Below are 15,471 nucleotides of genomic sequence, written 5' to 3'. Positions count from 1 at the left end.
GGCGCCTTCATGCACGTGTTTCACCCTCTATGGAAAGATTACAGACTAGAGAAGGGGGGAGGGGAGGGAATGTATTACACAATGATGTTTACATTTGGGATATAACGTTGCTGATAGTTGTGTAGGCCTATGTTTTCATTTTTTGTGTGTTTAGAAATCTTGGCATAGGCTATATTCTGCACACAGTGGAGTAGGTTTTTGTTAATTATCTGCCCGGTAGAAGTAAAAGGCCACTTATTATTGGCTTAAATTGCATCCCGCTTGGCCCTAGGCAGCCGTTCTTCTTTGCTTTGTTTTGTTTCCAACGTGTTCACCTTGAGTGGAATTATTTCTTGATTTTGGTCTTGGTTCGGCTCTCTCTCTCTCTCTCTCTCTCTCTCTGCTCCTGCTGCTGCAGTGACCCAGTTCCCCCAACAGGGATCATTTCAAGCTTCCTGTGATGTAGCTCTCGGCTGAGTGGCCGCAGAGTAGGAAACACGGGGAGGGTGTGAAATGTGGAAGTGTAAAAAAGTGGCAAAGACCTCGCTGCTACACTATGACTCCCGATCAGAATATTACGAGACTTAAAGGAACATGTTAACTTATTGGGAATTTAGCTTATTCACCGTAACCCCCAGAGTTAGACAAGCCGATACATACCCTTCTCATCTCCGTGCGTGCTGTAAGGCTGTCTGACGGCTCCAGCGGCATCAGGCCAGCACAGATCCTGCAGGTGAATGGTTCCAGTAATCCTACTGCTCCGAATAAGTGACAAAATAACACCAATATGTTCCTATTTACATGTTGTGATTTGTAGAGTCACAGCGTGTGCAAAAAACAACGTAACATGAGACACAGCCATCTTCTAACCGTAAACAAACCGGGAACTATATTCTCAGACAGGCGAAGCTCTGCTACTTCTGCTACTTGGGCGGAGTGATATGCTTTGCAGCAAGCCTGTCTCTGTCTTGACATGTAAATAGGAACACGTTGGCGTTATTTTGTCACTTTTGTCACAATTCGGAGCAGTAGGATTACTGGAACCATTCACCTGCATTTTCTGTGATCGACACCTTATCTGACATTTTTTGTGAGAAGCGACGACACTTTTGGCGCTTTTTTTTCAATGTTTTTGGCGCTTTTCTCTGACATTTAGCGCTTCTTTTCACTACCATGTACTGCAGGGGTGTCAAACTCAACTTCCCAGAGGGCCACACTGGAAAAAGAGAATCAGCCCAAAAGGGCCAGACATGGAGAGTTTATTGACATGCTTTTATTTAAGAGAAAAAGTCAAATATCTGTGACTGTCTTCTCACCCACAGTTACGACATAAAGCCCCAAAAAAAAGTCATAAAAAAAAGTTTCTTAGCCTTTATAGAAAAGAATCGCCAAGAAAAAGATCGCAAAAGTAACCAAAAGAAACGGAAAAAAGAAAAAAAGCGGCCAAAGAAAAGTCTGAAACAGTGGTAAAAAGGTTGTAAAAAAAAAAGCATCTGCAAAAGTGACAAAAAACTTAGACAGGCCAAAATTTATTGAGAACCTAAATTGATGTGCGAGCCGGATCAAAATTCTGCGAGCGGCCGGGTTTGGCCCGCGGGCCTCGAGTTTGCCACATGTGATGTACTTCAACGAAGAAGTTTGAACATATTACACCTGTCCTTAAGACTTTCACACTGGCTCCCAGTCAAGGCTAGACTTGATTTTAAGATTCTGCTCCTAGTATAATTAAGCATCTCAATGGCCTTGCCCCTCAGTGTTGTAACGGCCGACAGGATGCCATTGTGTTGACTGTTCTGCACGGCAGTGCAAAGCATCATGGGACTAGGTTATTAGTGTTGTTTAAGTGTTTAGTGTAAGTGGGTAAATGATGTTCTGTTAGTGTTTTTTTTTGTTATGCATATACATTACCTAGGTTTTAGTCCTGATAATGTGCTCATGTTTATTTACATTACCTTTGTTACATTTGTTAGCGTGACTGAAACACTAGGGGTAGGTTGATGACCTCTGTGTATCGTGTGTGTAGCAGAATTGAATTGAATAAACTTCCACAGAATTCTACATCTCTGGCTCTTCGACTTCTTCCACGTAGCTCGCTACGGTATATTAGAGACGTGCTTGTTAGACAAGAGCCAGCAAGAAGCCTGAGATCCACAGGCAGCGGCCTCGTAACCATCCCTCGCTGTAACGAGAGAGCATGGGGAGGCTGCTTTCTGCGTCTATGCCCCAATGATATGGAACTGAGAGAGGCCTCCACACTGAACACTTCTAAAAAAGGCTAAAAACCCTGCTTGGGAACACTTGAAGGTATCGACATAACTGTGACATGACACAGTCATGAACGTGTCACGAACGTTATACACAAGTCATAAACGTTTATGACTTCTGTCATTAAGTGGCATTCGGTTTTTGTCGTGACAAGTTGGGACATTGTTTGGCTTGTCTTGATTATGACAACTTGACATTAATCAAAGTGACATTAACCAGAAGTTGTCTTGGTCATGACAAGTTGAAAATTTCTTTGGAGTTTGGGCATTAAGACAAGTTGACATTAAATGTCTTTGGAGTGTCCTTATTACGCAACTTGACATTAAACAGGATGACATTATGTCAAGTTGTCATGACAAAGACATCCTCTGGTAATGTCATCCTGGTTAATGTCAACTTGTCATTACAAAGACATCCCAAACAATATGTCAACTTGTCATGACAAAAACCGAATGGCACTTAATGACAGAAAAACGTTTATGACTTGTTTATAACGCTTATGACACGTTCATGACAGTGTCTTGGCACGATTATGTCGATACCTTCAAGTAAAGTGTTACCCCCTGCTTTTTACAAAAGTCTATGACTGAGTCATAACTGAGTTTGTCGGTGTTCTATGTTGATCTTTGGTGTGTGTGTGTGTGTGTGTGCGATACATGTTTTGTATATATTTTACTCTGTATAATTTTATTTTATGTCGCTTTTGTACAAAGCACATTGTGTTACATTAATTTGTATGAAATGTGCTACAGAAATAGTTTGATTGATTGATGGATTGATGTATAAACACCACTAACACTAACTTATTACCACTGGTTTTATACTTATTTATGGAATTCATGGTCAATAAACCTCATTTATAGGAAATTATAACTTATTCTTGAGTTAAAAAAGCAGAAATTATGAATTATTTCGAATAATATTAAAGGAAGATAAACACAGAAGGGTATATGTCAACGTTCAGTTAGGATATGGTTTTGAAACATAAAAAAAAAAATTCAAATGCTAAAATATTACACCCAAATAAAACACCCAAAATTCAACAAAAGTAGAGATCCGATCTTTTGTTGTACTTGCGAGGCGCGTCGTTGTATGGAATCCTCCGTGTTATCTTTGGGTAATCCAAATTGGGTAGTCAAAATGAAAAACCCATATTTCTGATATAGGAATTTTGAAAACGGGTCAAATGTGACCCGAAGACAACACAAGGGTTGAAGTCCCTACAGGAATATCAAAAAACTATCAACAAAAATGACCTATTTAAAGCAGAGACTAACTGGTGGCACAGCATGCAAAAGCAACGTAATTACAAGTAGGATGAATTAGTAGAAAAAGAGTAGAAAATGGAAGAGTGGCTCCTTCTATCGTTTCATGAGGTTGTTGGCTTTCTGGTTGGCAGCGTCGATGCGGGACACGTTGAGAATAGCCTGCAGAGAGAGAGAGAGAGAGAGAGAGAGAGAGAGAGAGAGAGAGAGAGAGAGAGAAGAAAGAAACAGGAAAAGTTACTACGAGCCAGAGGAACAGAACCAATGGAGCCCTTAACTTTGGCTCATATATCTGTTAAAGTGCTCATATTCTGCTCATTTTCAGGTTCATAATTGTATTTAGAGGTTGTACCACATTAGGTTTACATGGTTTAATTTTCAAAAAACTCCATATTTTTGTTGTACTGCACATTGCTGCAGCTCCTCTTTTCACCCTGTGTGTTGAGCTCTCTGTTTTAGCTACAGAATGAGACATCTCACTTCTGAGTTGCACATGCTCAGTACCTAGGTAAGGACTACTAGCCAGTCAGAAGCAGAGTATGAGGGCGTGCCCTGACAGTACCTAGGTAAGGACTACTAGCCAGTCAGAAGCAGAGTATGAGGGCGTGCCCTGACAGTACCTAGGTAAGGACTACTAGCCAGTCAGAAGCAGAGTATGAGGGCGTGCCCTGACAGTAGCTAGGTAAGGACTACTAGCCAGTCAGAAGCAGAGTATGGGGGGGCGCCCTGACAGTACCTAGGTAAGGACTACTAGCCAGTCAGAAGCAGAGTAGGAGGGCTAGCGCGTCCGACAGTACCCAGGTAAGGACTACTAGCCAGTCAGAAGCAGAGTATGAGGGCTTTGCGCTCTGACAGTAGCTAGGTAAGGACTACTAGCCAGTCAGAAGCAGAGTATGAGGGCGCGCTCTGACAGTACCTAGGTAAGGACTACTAGCCAGTCAGAAGCAGAGTATGAGGTCGTGCCCTGACAGTACCTAGGTAAGGACTACTAGCCAGTCAGAAACAGAGTATGAGGGCGTGCCCTGACAGTACCTAGGTAAGGACTACTAGCCATTCAGAAGCAGAGTATGAGGGCGTGCCCTGAGGACTACTAGCCAGTCAGAAGCACGAGTATGAGGGCGTTCCACGCTAGCAGCTAGCCGAGCATTCTAACGTGTGTTACAAAGTGACGCTCGTTTGGCACTGTTCACTGTTGTGAACAGTGTTTTCTGTTGGAGATGGTAAGTAAGTCACTTTGTAAACCTATTACATGCACAAAAAAGATATATAACACAATAAAGGAAAGGGAAAAAGCCCAAAAAGCATATTATGAGCACTTTAGCGTTAGCATATATCTGTTAATATTCGGTGGGGTCCTGTGAAAATCCTGCCCTGTTGTAACTTGCTAGGCGTTGTCACGTGACGGCAGCATTACCTTTCCCTGTATGCGTTCGATCTGGACGTTCTGCGTGTCGATCTCGTTGCCCATGTCCAGGGCCATGCTCTTCAGGTTCCCGATGATGCTGCCGACGTGAGTGAGGTTCTCCTCCATCTCGTCCTCGCGGGCATCGTTAGTCACCCTGAGATAGAGCGCAATAAAGAGTGTGTGTTTGGCCAGTGTTTTGGCCAGCTGCCCGTGTGACTCGTGGTATTACAGTGCTGCTCATAAGTTTACGAACCCACGCTAAAGTTGACTAAAAAGAAGAATAAAAAAAACATCTTTTGGAAATTGATCTTAATGCCTTAATTTAAAAAAATTAAGAAAAATCCAACCTTTAAGGACACCAATTATCTTTGTGAATGAATAATGTATTGTAAATAAATAAATAAATGTTCTTCCTTAAAATACAGGGGGCATAAGTGAGTACACCCCTATGTTAAATTCCCATAGAGGCAGGCAGATGTGTGTTTATTTTTAAAGGCCAGTTATTTCATGGATCCAGGATACTGATGGCGGGCTATTTTAATTCCAAAGGCCAAGGGAACTTTATCAGGATGCATCCTGGATCCATGAAATAACATTTATTAATAATAAAGATAAACATCTGCCTGCCTCTATGAGAATTTAACATAGGGGTGTACTTACTTATGCCCCCTGTATTTTAAGGAAGCACATTTATTTATTTACATTACATTATTCATTCACAAAGATAATTAGGTGTCAACTATTAAATTAAGTGACAACTATTTTGATAATCGATTATCGGTTTGAGTCAGACAAACTTCTCTGATGTCAGCTTGTTAAATGTGAATATTGTTCTAGTGTCTTCTCTCCTCTGGGACAGTAAACTGAATATCTTTGAGTTGGGGACAAATCAAGACATCTGAGGACGTCATCTTGGCTTTTTGGGGAAAACACTGATCCACATTTTCTGACATTTTAGAGACCAAACAACTCATCCATTCATCCAGAAACTAATCAACAGATAATGAATCATTAGTTGCAGCACTACTTTTCTTTCTTAAAAAAATGACTCAAACCAATTAATCAACTTTTAAATTAGTTTGAGAAATGTAATAGTTGACAACTAATCGATTCATCTATGCAGCTCTCTGTATCTCTCCCCCCCTCTCTCTCTCTCTCTCTCTCTCTCTCTCTCTCTCTCTCTCTCTACCTCCGTATGTATCCTCCGCTCATGATCATTTGCTCCCTCTCATCCAAGACTCGAGACGACGGCGGCTGATTGGACACAACCATCTGACTGAGCCCCACCTACAATCGCCTAGGACTCCGCCCCTCAAAGGCCGCAGTCTGAAGAGAGAGAGAGAGAGAGAGAGAGGGGAGGAGAGAGAGAGAGAGAGAAGGAGAGAGAGGGAGGGGAGAGGGGAGAGAGAAGGAGAGAGGGGGGAGAGGGGGAGAGAGAGGAGAGAGAGAGAGAGGACAGAGAGGGAGAGAGAGAGAGAGGGGGATGGAGAGAGAGAGAGAGAGAAGGAGAGAGAGGGAGGGAGAGAGAGGGAGAGAGAAGGAGAGAGAGGGGGGAGAGGGAGAGAGAGAGGGAGAGAGGAGAGAGAGGAGAGAGAAGGAGAGGGAGAGAGAGAGAGAGAGAGAGAGAGAGGAGAGAGTGAGAGAGAGGGAGAGAGAAGGAGAGAGAGGGGAAGAGAGAGAGAGGGGAGAGAGAGAGAGAAGGAGAGATAGAGGGAGAGAGAGAGAGGGAGAGAGAGAGCGAGAGAGAGGAAGAGAGAGGGGGAGGGAGAAAGAGATAGAGAGAGGGGAGAGAGAGCAAGAGATAGAGAGGGGGAGAGGAAGAGAGAGAGAGCAAGAGAGAGAGGGGGAGAGAGCAAGAGAGAGGGGAGAGAGAGAGGAGAGAGGGAAGAGCAAGAGAGAGAGAGGAGAGAGGAGAGAGGAAGAGAGACAAGATAGAGAGAGAGAGAGAAGGAGAGAGGGAGAGAGAGAGAGAGAGAGAGGAGGAGAGAGAGGAGAGAGAGGAGAGAGAGAGAGAGGAAGAGAGAGAGAGAGGAGAGAGAGGAGAGGAGAGGAGAGAGAGGAGAGAGGAGAGAGAGAGGGAGAGAGAAGGGGGAGAGGAAGAGAGAGAGGAGAGAGAGAGAGGAAGAGAGAGAGAGAGAGAGAGAGAGGAGAGAGAGAGAGAGAGAGAGAGGAAGGAGAGGAAGAGAGAGAGGGAGAAGGAGAGAAAGAGAGAGAGAGGGAGAGAGAGAGGGAGAGAGAAACAAAAGGAAGAAGGAGAGAAAAAAAACACCAACAACACCAAAGAAAGGGAGCGCCTCCAACACAACAAATCATCAAAACACACAACAAAAATAGGAATCACAAAAGACACAGGATGGACAGCACAGGACAACAGACAAACCCCAACATGAAGAAACACACACAGTAGCAAACAACAACAGAAAGAAATATGAGATATGAGGAGGAATAGTGAATATACAAAAAAGACCATTACTTAGAATGAAGAAGAAAAAAACAGATACAAACCAAAATAAAAAAATAAAGAAAAAGTAACGGAGATAGAGCCAAGTGAGTGCACAGCCTCATGTATGTGGTTCTAAGGAAATACACAATGAAGTCACACACATGCATGATGGGAACACAACGCTGACGCTTTTTCCCCCCACAAAAGGAACACACACACCACACATACCACACACACAGAGTAACACCACAGAACAAAAAAACACACACAGACACACAAAGACACGCACACACCCCTACACAGACACATACACACACACAAAGAGACAGAGAGACACAAACACACAGAGACGCAGAGAGACACAGAGAGAGACACACGCACACACACATACCCCCCCACACACACACAGACACAGAGAGAGACACACACATACCCCCCCCCACACACACACACACACACATACACACACAGAAACACACACACAAAGAGACAGAGAGAGAGAGAGAGAGAGAGAGAGAGAGAGAGAGAGACACACACACACACACACACACACACACAGAGAGACACACACACACACACATACCCCCCCCCACACACGCGCACACACACACACACACACACACACACACACACACACACACACACACACACACACACACACACCCCTCCACCTACTTATCACAGGAGCAGAGGCCGCAGCACTTGCCCAGGTCGGTCAGGTTTTTCTCGGCCTCCTTCATATCAGAGTTGATCTGATCCAAGCCCTCCTCTACTCGCTCCAACTGCTCTACGGGAGGAGAAGGACGAGTGGAGAAGAGGAGGACCGAGGAGGAGGAGGAGGAGGAGGAGGACGTAGGAGGAGAGGAAGAAAGGAAGAACAAAAGGTGGACATGGAGAAGGGCAGAAGGACGAGAAGGACGAGAAGGAGAGGGAAGAGATTAAGGAGGTGGGAGAGGAGGAAGAGGATGTGGAAGTAGAGGAGAAGGAGGTACAGAGGATGAAAGGAAAAAACAAAAGAGGAAGGCGAAAGAGAGACGAAAAAAGCAAGGAAAGAGGTAAGCAAGAGAGGAGAAAGGAACATGGGAAGAATGGAGGGAGAGGATAGAGGAAAGAAGGCAAAATCCAAAACAAGGACAGAAATAATCACCAACTACTGTATTTCTGAGAAGCCCCCACAGCTGAACTGATCAACCAGCCACCAGCCACTGAACATGACACTAGAGCCCGACCCATATATATATATATAAATCCATCATTTATTGGTCGGGCTCTATATGACACGCCCCAAAAGTAAAAACCAAAGAAACCCTCTCACAAACCATAAATAACACCACTCTGCACGAACAAACAGGGGCCACACGGGGCCCAGCGGCGCCACATTGTGCGGTGATAGCTCAATGGTGGGTTTTTTTGCCCCCAACTGCTCCTTCCAGGCAGCGCTGCGACTGCTGCCTTCAAGGCACCTAACCCTAACCTATATTTTAATACTTTGATTGTGCTTTTGTTTTTATTGTTAATATTTATTATTATTATTATTATTATTATTATTTTTACAAAGTGAATTACTTGCCTCAAGATTTTAACATAATGATACACATGCCATTGGTTTTATGCATTTTTACTAACAGTGTGGTTTTTATTCTATGATGTATTTTAAATTATTTATGGTTATTTATTGTGTGGCACTTTTTACCTTTTAAAGCACTTTTAAACATAGCACTTATTACTAATTTTTAATGGTATGTGTATATATTTTTTTAACCTCAAGGGCAAGTAACTCAGACAGTATTTATTAAATATAAATGTTTTAATTTTTTTGTTTAAATAAGATGTTTTTAATATTGGGATAGAATTCATTTTGTATTGGGACGCCGGGCTATTTATTTTATTTACATAACTCTCTCTCTCTCTCTCTCTCTCTCTATATCTCTATATATATATATATATATATATATATATTATATATATATATATATATTTGATGTATTTATTTGTTATGTCTCTAAGAGAGACACCAGGGTAGTTGTGGAGGTGACCTTTTATATATGTCCAGTGGTTCTTTTAACCTGCTTTTAATACCTGGTCTTCTTTTAAACACCTTTTTTTTATATAACCGAACCCGTTTTTTTAAGGAGTTCTTTAAGTGTTTTATTCACACCAGTGGTCCCCTTGTGCCCGTGCCCCTCGCAGCACCCATCCTGGGTGCTGCGTTTTAACCTAAACCTAACCATAACCAGTGCCTCCCAACGGAGCCTTCCAGGCAGCGCTGCCTTGGAGGCAAAAAACACAGATAAACGCGGTGATAATGATGGCTGTTTGCACCAGTGTTTGGTGTTTTAAGCCCCCAACGTCGCCTTCCAGGCAGCGCTGCCTGGTAGGCACAAGGATTACGCAATGGTTATAGGTGCCTTGAAGTCGACGGTCGCAGGGTTGCCTTGAAGTCGACGTCGGGGGCTTAAAACACCATCGAGCGTTTGCACCCTGACCTCGGTGCCCAGTTCCATCGTGATTTCTCATGGTTCGTTTTTTTTGGGGGCGTTTTTTATTTATTTTTTTAAGGCAGGGCTCGTCCCGTATCCCAGCATTGGATGCTAGCAGTTATCAGTTTCTCGCCAATGATCACTGACAACATGGAAAACAGGCTCCACCGTCGTACAACCGCGATGGCTGCACCTGATTGGTGAGACGGACTGTTAGACATCCGTTTGGAATCACATTTCCAACCATTTTAAAAGGTTGTTTGGATCTGACTTGCAGAAAAATCACATTTCATGTGCTGTTTTTTTTGCTCTCCAGACTTACAAAAATCTATTTGGATACAATCTGGATGTATCAAAAAGAAGGGACTTGGGCTGGCATTCTGAACAAGGCCTTTGTTAATTTGATGGCAAGAGTTCATATTGTTTTGGATAGATAGATAGATGGATAGATGGATAGATGGATGGATGGATGGATGGATAGATGGATACATGGATGGATGAATGGATGGAAGATGGATGGACGGATAGATGGATACATGGATGGATACATGGATAGATGGATGCATAGATGGATGGATGGATGGATACATGGATAGATGGATGGATAGATGGATGGATACATGGATAGATGGATGGATGGATGGATGGATGGATAGATGGATGGATGGATGGATGGATGGATGGATGGATAGATGGATGGATACATGGATAGATGGATGGATAGATGGATGGATACATGGATAGATGGATGGATGGATGGATGGATAGATGGATGGATGGATGGATGGATGGATACATGGATGGATACATGGATAGATGGATGGATAGATGGATGGATACATGGATAGATGGATGGATGGATGGATGGATGGATGGATGGATGGATAGATGGATGGATGGATGGATGGATGGATACATGGATGGATAGATGGATAGATGGATGGATAGATGGATGGATACATGGATAGATGGATGGATGGATGGATGGATGGATAGATGGATGGATGGATGGATGGATGGATGGATGGATAGATGGATGGATGGATAGATGGATGGATGGATGGATACATGGATGGATGGATGGATGGATGGATAGATGTATGGATACATGGATAGATGGATGGATGGATGGATTTATAGATGGAGTAAATTCCATTAAGCCCAGTTGGTCTGAACTGGACTTTAAAAGTGCCATTCTTATTTGTGGAACCAATAATTTAAGCTTTATTAATGGAACTGGGCACCAGTTGTGTGAAGAAGGTGCGGATACCCGGAAACCAAGACCTACTTCCTGATTGGCCAGATACACAGACCACAGCACTGGGCCATGTCTGTCAGGTTCTTCTCGGCCTCTTTCATGTCCCTGTTGACGGTGTCCATGCCTTCCTCAATACGCTCCAACTGCTCTGTTAGGAACAGGAGTTTTATGGTGCCGGGTTTTTATGGTGGTGTAACAACAGCAGAGACTGGCAGTAGGTGCAACAGATGGTTTCAAAGCGGCTGATCTGATTGGTCAAGGGCATGTTCGGACCGACATGTTTCAGACCGTGCTGAAAATCCCCATTCATCACAGCTCAAATCTGAGTTGTCTGGTCTCAAACATGTCTTTAAACATGGGGTTTACTAGACTGGGTAAACCCGGCCCGATCTGCCGGCGATTTGATTCCTCCCCTGCAGCTCAGGCTGGAAACCTGTACGTTTATCTATCCTGCTTCCGTTACAAATCTGCGGGGACCAATCACAAACTGGCTTATCCACCTGGCGCGCTATTGGCGGGTTTAACGCGATGACGACAGAGAAGCCACCAAGCAGCTTTTTGTTGACGTTCAACGTGACGGCCACCGAAGCGCAGCAACCAACAGCCCGTTGATGCCGCTGTCGCTGCTACATCACCCAGATCGTTGTTCTGATTGGTTGAAGGACTATCCAATTGCGTACAGAGTCGTTTGAACTATGCCCGTTGATCACGCCTCTCGTGCAATAGAAAATACAGAGCAGACTCCCCCAGACTAATGTTCAATCTTAAAAGATTGAGCTTGGTCTGCTGATAGCCAGACTAGGTGTTTACAGGTTTCATTCAACAGTCTTTCAGTGGACTGACTGGAAGAGTTGTGAGTTTAAGTTCAAACATCTTTATTTATCCCAAAAGGGCAATTCAGTTTTAACAGTCTACAACCCCCCCCCCTCCAAAAAAAAAACTTGTCCATCAGTGGAAGTAATAAATTCAAAATTCATCACTGTATGACATTATATCCATGTTAATCCATGTTAAACCACTGGTGATGTTGTTCGGACAGACCTGCCCCCACTGCTAAAAAATATCCTAAAGGAAATTTTTATAATAAAAGATCGATACAGTATTGACTCGGAAAATATTGCGATACTGTGCTGTATCGATCTTACCCCCCACCCCTAGATAAAGTAATATTAATCTCTTAAATATTGAAGCAATACTAAAATATTAACGCTCAGACCTTGTTTTTTTTGGAAGACAAACCTTTTTTTTTTAAATTTAGAGTTGAGAACCTTTCAATAAGACTAAAAGAGGAGGATTTAAAGAGCGATCAAACAGAACTGATTACCTCCTTGTTCATCCAGCATAACCACAGCTCTGATCCCGGCATCTTTACTCTGCAGGGGGGAGCACATGAAGCCAAATAAATACACAATACACATTACTCATAAGCAAGCCAAAACTCCGTTCCTCCAGGCAGCCATTGTTCATCTAGCCATTTTAGTTCAGTTGTGTGAAAATCAACTTGCTGCAGATAGATTATATATGATTGTCATATGGTGAAACTAGTTCAAAAACTCGACAATTGAACACAACAGCAGTGGGACATTTTAAAACAGTTCCTCCTTACTTCTAAAATAATCGTAATTTTGACAGATTCAAGAGGAAACCAATCAGTATTATAGATTGTAGACGGTGGTCGGCACGCCCCCCAGTTTGGAGAAGCAGGCGGGAGTACCGACACGGACTCTGAGCAATGTCCTGCTGCGAACAGGGGCAGCAGCTAAATGCATTTCAGACACCTAGGGCCCTATTTTAACGATCTGAGCGCACAGCGTTAAGCGCATGGCAAGGGTTGTACTTAGAGCTGGGCAATATATCGATATTATATCGATATCGTGATATGAGACTAGATATCGTCTTAGATTTGGGATATCGTAATATCGTAATATGACATATGTGTCTTTTCCTGGTTTTAAAGGCTGCATTACAGTAAAGTGATGTCATTGTCTGAACTTACCAGACTGTTGTAACTGTTCTATTGCTATCTACTTAGTCATTATATCCACAATACTGATGATGATTTATCAAAAATATCATTGTGTAAATATTTTGCGACAGCGCCAATAGTCAACACTACAATATCGTTTCGGTATCGATATCGAGGTATTTGGTCAAAAGCATCGTGATATTTGATTTTCTCCATATCACCCAGCCCTAGTTGTACTTAATGTCTTCATTAATCAGAGGTGTGTTTTGGGCGTAACGTGCAATAAACCAATCAGAGATCATCTCCCATTCCCTTTAAAAGCCAGGCGCGTTTGGACCTTGGAGCATTGTTGTTATGATGGAGGATTTGCACCGTAATATTTTTATTTGTAATCTTCTGCATGTGTGTGTGTGCTGCTGCGCGTCCCTGTGTGTGTAACAAGCATAGTGTGCGCGCGCTGTGCACGAGCCTATAGGAGCATTGTAGTAATTTGACATGCTGCGTTATTGACTTTAGACCAGGTTTTTGTTGGTCAATGCCTCAAGATAGCAATACGCCCAGAATGCACCTGAACACACCTCCCTGTAAGACCAGCACGCCCACGGGCGCAGGTGCATTTGCTATTTAAACGACGCGGGCGCTGGACGGTCTTAAAATAGCAAAGCCACTCGCGTTGGGCTTTGCACCACGCTCTGCCAGGTGCAAGATAGGGCCCCTAAACACCTCTATGTCAGTTTAACTGGACACTGTATTTAGAGTATTTTCAGCGCTTCACCTTGCTGTCAGACAGCTCTTTACGACGGAGAACTGAAGATGTTATCTCTGCTCCCTTCAAAGCCACCAGACTCCTCCAAAAGGAGTCCGGTGGCTTTGAAGCGCCTCTGATCTCAACCACTTTTGTGTCCCCTAAGTCAAGCAGTAAATCACATCTCAGCATCGCTCTTGTTTAAAGTGGTTTTGGTGAGACATTCGTCGGGTACAGTATGTCCTCTTGTGGAGCAGCGGAAACACAGAGAGCTGATGTAAAGGATGATGACGCTAACATAATAATGAAGATCTCTCTCTGACTCTGCGTGCATGTACCTCCTCGACCAGCTGCATCATCCGCCTTGTGCTCTCCAGGGACTGAAAGACACAAACAAGGGGCTAATCACCATACAGTACGTTCAACGTACAGCCTGCTGAACACGCAACAATGAGAAATCCGTCTACAGACAAGCACACAATTCAGCCTGTTTAATAAAAATGGTTTACAATAGTTAATTTATAACGAATGAATGTTCAGTTGGGTTTAAATTGAGCAATTATTTTAAGTAAATTCCTCCGGGAATCCTCAATCTTTTTACAGTAAACACAACAAACTGATGCTGTCTTTCATCTCGTCCTTTCCACATTATTTCTATAAATCTAAAATGTTATCTAAATGGGGTTTATTTTCCAGGAAATCATGAGGAGATACCAGAGAGACCTATTAAAATAAATAAATGTTTTGTCAAAACACAAAATCCAACCGCTCCCAAATTGATTGACAGGTTGTTGACATGTTGACAAATCTAATGAAGCAGAAACGCTCAATGTCAGATAACGTCCATAATAATTGGACTTTGGGTTGGATTTTCTGACAGTTTTCAGTGGTTATGAGAAGCAATCTGTCGTTTTATCACATTTAAAAGGGATAAATCGAAATTACATGTCCTGTTATGTTGTTGCTGTGGACGAAGTACACACGGAGATACACTGGTAAGAGCCAATGAGGTTTAACAAAGTATCAGCTCATTTAAATAGCTCAATCACAAGATGGATCCCAGGTTCCTCCGGTCAAAGTGTCCTGCTGTCCACTGCTCCTTATACTTAGGACGGGTTATTAAATGCAGTAATTGAATTTCACTACATTGTACTGCTGTCAGTTGTATGTGACAAAAAAAAAAAAACTTTCGTACAGTTAACTTCATTTAATATCAAGACAATTTGCGGAGCGTCCGGAGCTTAGCGCCGCCCAAGATGATTGTGATAGGTTTAAAAGAAAAATATGCAAACAACCCAGACGTTTTTTGTTCTCCTATCCCAGAATGCATCTGTGGCGTAGCCAGACCTTACTGCACAGCGCTGTGGAGATAGCGCTGGCAATGCGTAGACTAATGTAAATAGACATGTTTGTTTTATATATTTAGGTGGTGAAAGATATAAAGATTGGACCTTTAACTGCCGTTTTTCCCGGAACTTTTCGAAAGTCAACACACAACAGATGTTAACAGTGTACTCACACACACACATGGAAGTGTGTGTGTGTGTGTGTGTGTGTGCGTGTGTATTGTGTAAACATCATGTTAATGCCTGGGGACTTCCCCACCGAGTGGATGACGAGGTGACAAATGATTGTGATCTGTAGTAGCCTTTAAACCCCCATGGT

General features: G+C 43.0%; 1 protein-coding gene across 1 annotated transcript in view; it reads right to left on the bottom strand.

The window, feature by feature from the left end:
- Positions 1 to 2,752: 2,752 nt before the first annotated feature.
- Positions 2,753 to 15,471, bottom strand: part of zgc:101731 (SNARE_SNAP25N and SNARE_SNAP23C domain-containing protein) — a 13,319-nt gene continuing 600 nt past the window's right edge. The window contains 6 exon segments of the mRNA XM_039784386.1: positions 2,753 to 3,671; positions 4,924 to 5,068; positions 6,104 to 6,240; positions 8,029 to 8,144; positions 12,420 to 12,468; positions 14,145 to 14,186. Of these exon segments, the coding sequence (XP_039640320.1) occupies positions 3,606 to 3,671; positions 4,924 to 5,068; positions 6,104 to 6,240; positions 8,029 to 8,144; positions 12,420 to 12,468; positions 14,145 to 14,186 (555 nt within the window). The 3' untranslated portion in view covers positions 2,753 to 3,605.

The sequence above is a fragment of the Perca fluviatilis genome, chromosome 2 (assembly GCF_010015445.1).
Source record: "Perca fluviatilis chromosome 2, GENO_Pfluv_1.0, whole genome shotgun sequence".
NCBI lineage: Eukaryota > Metazoa > Chordata > Actinopteri > Perciformes > Percidae > Perca > Perca fluviatilis.
Note: the sequence above shows the minus strand (reverse complement) of the source record. Positions and strands in the feature narration are given on the sequence as shown.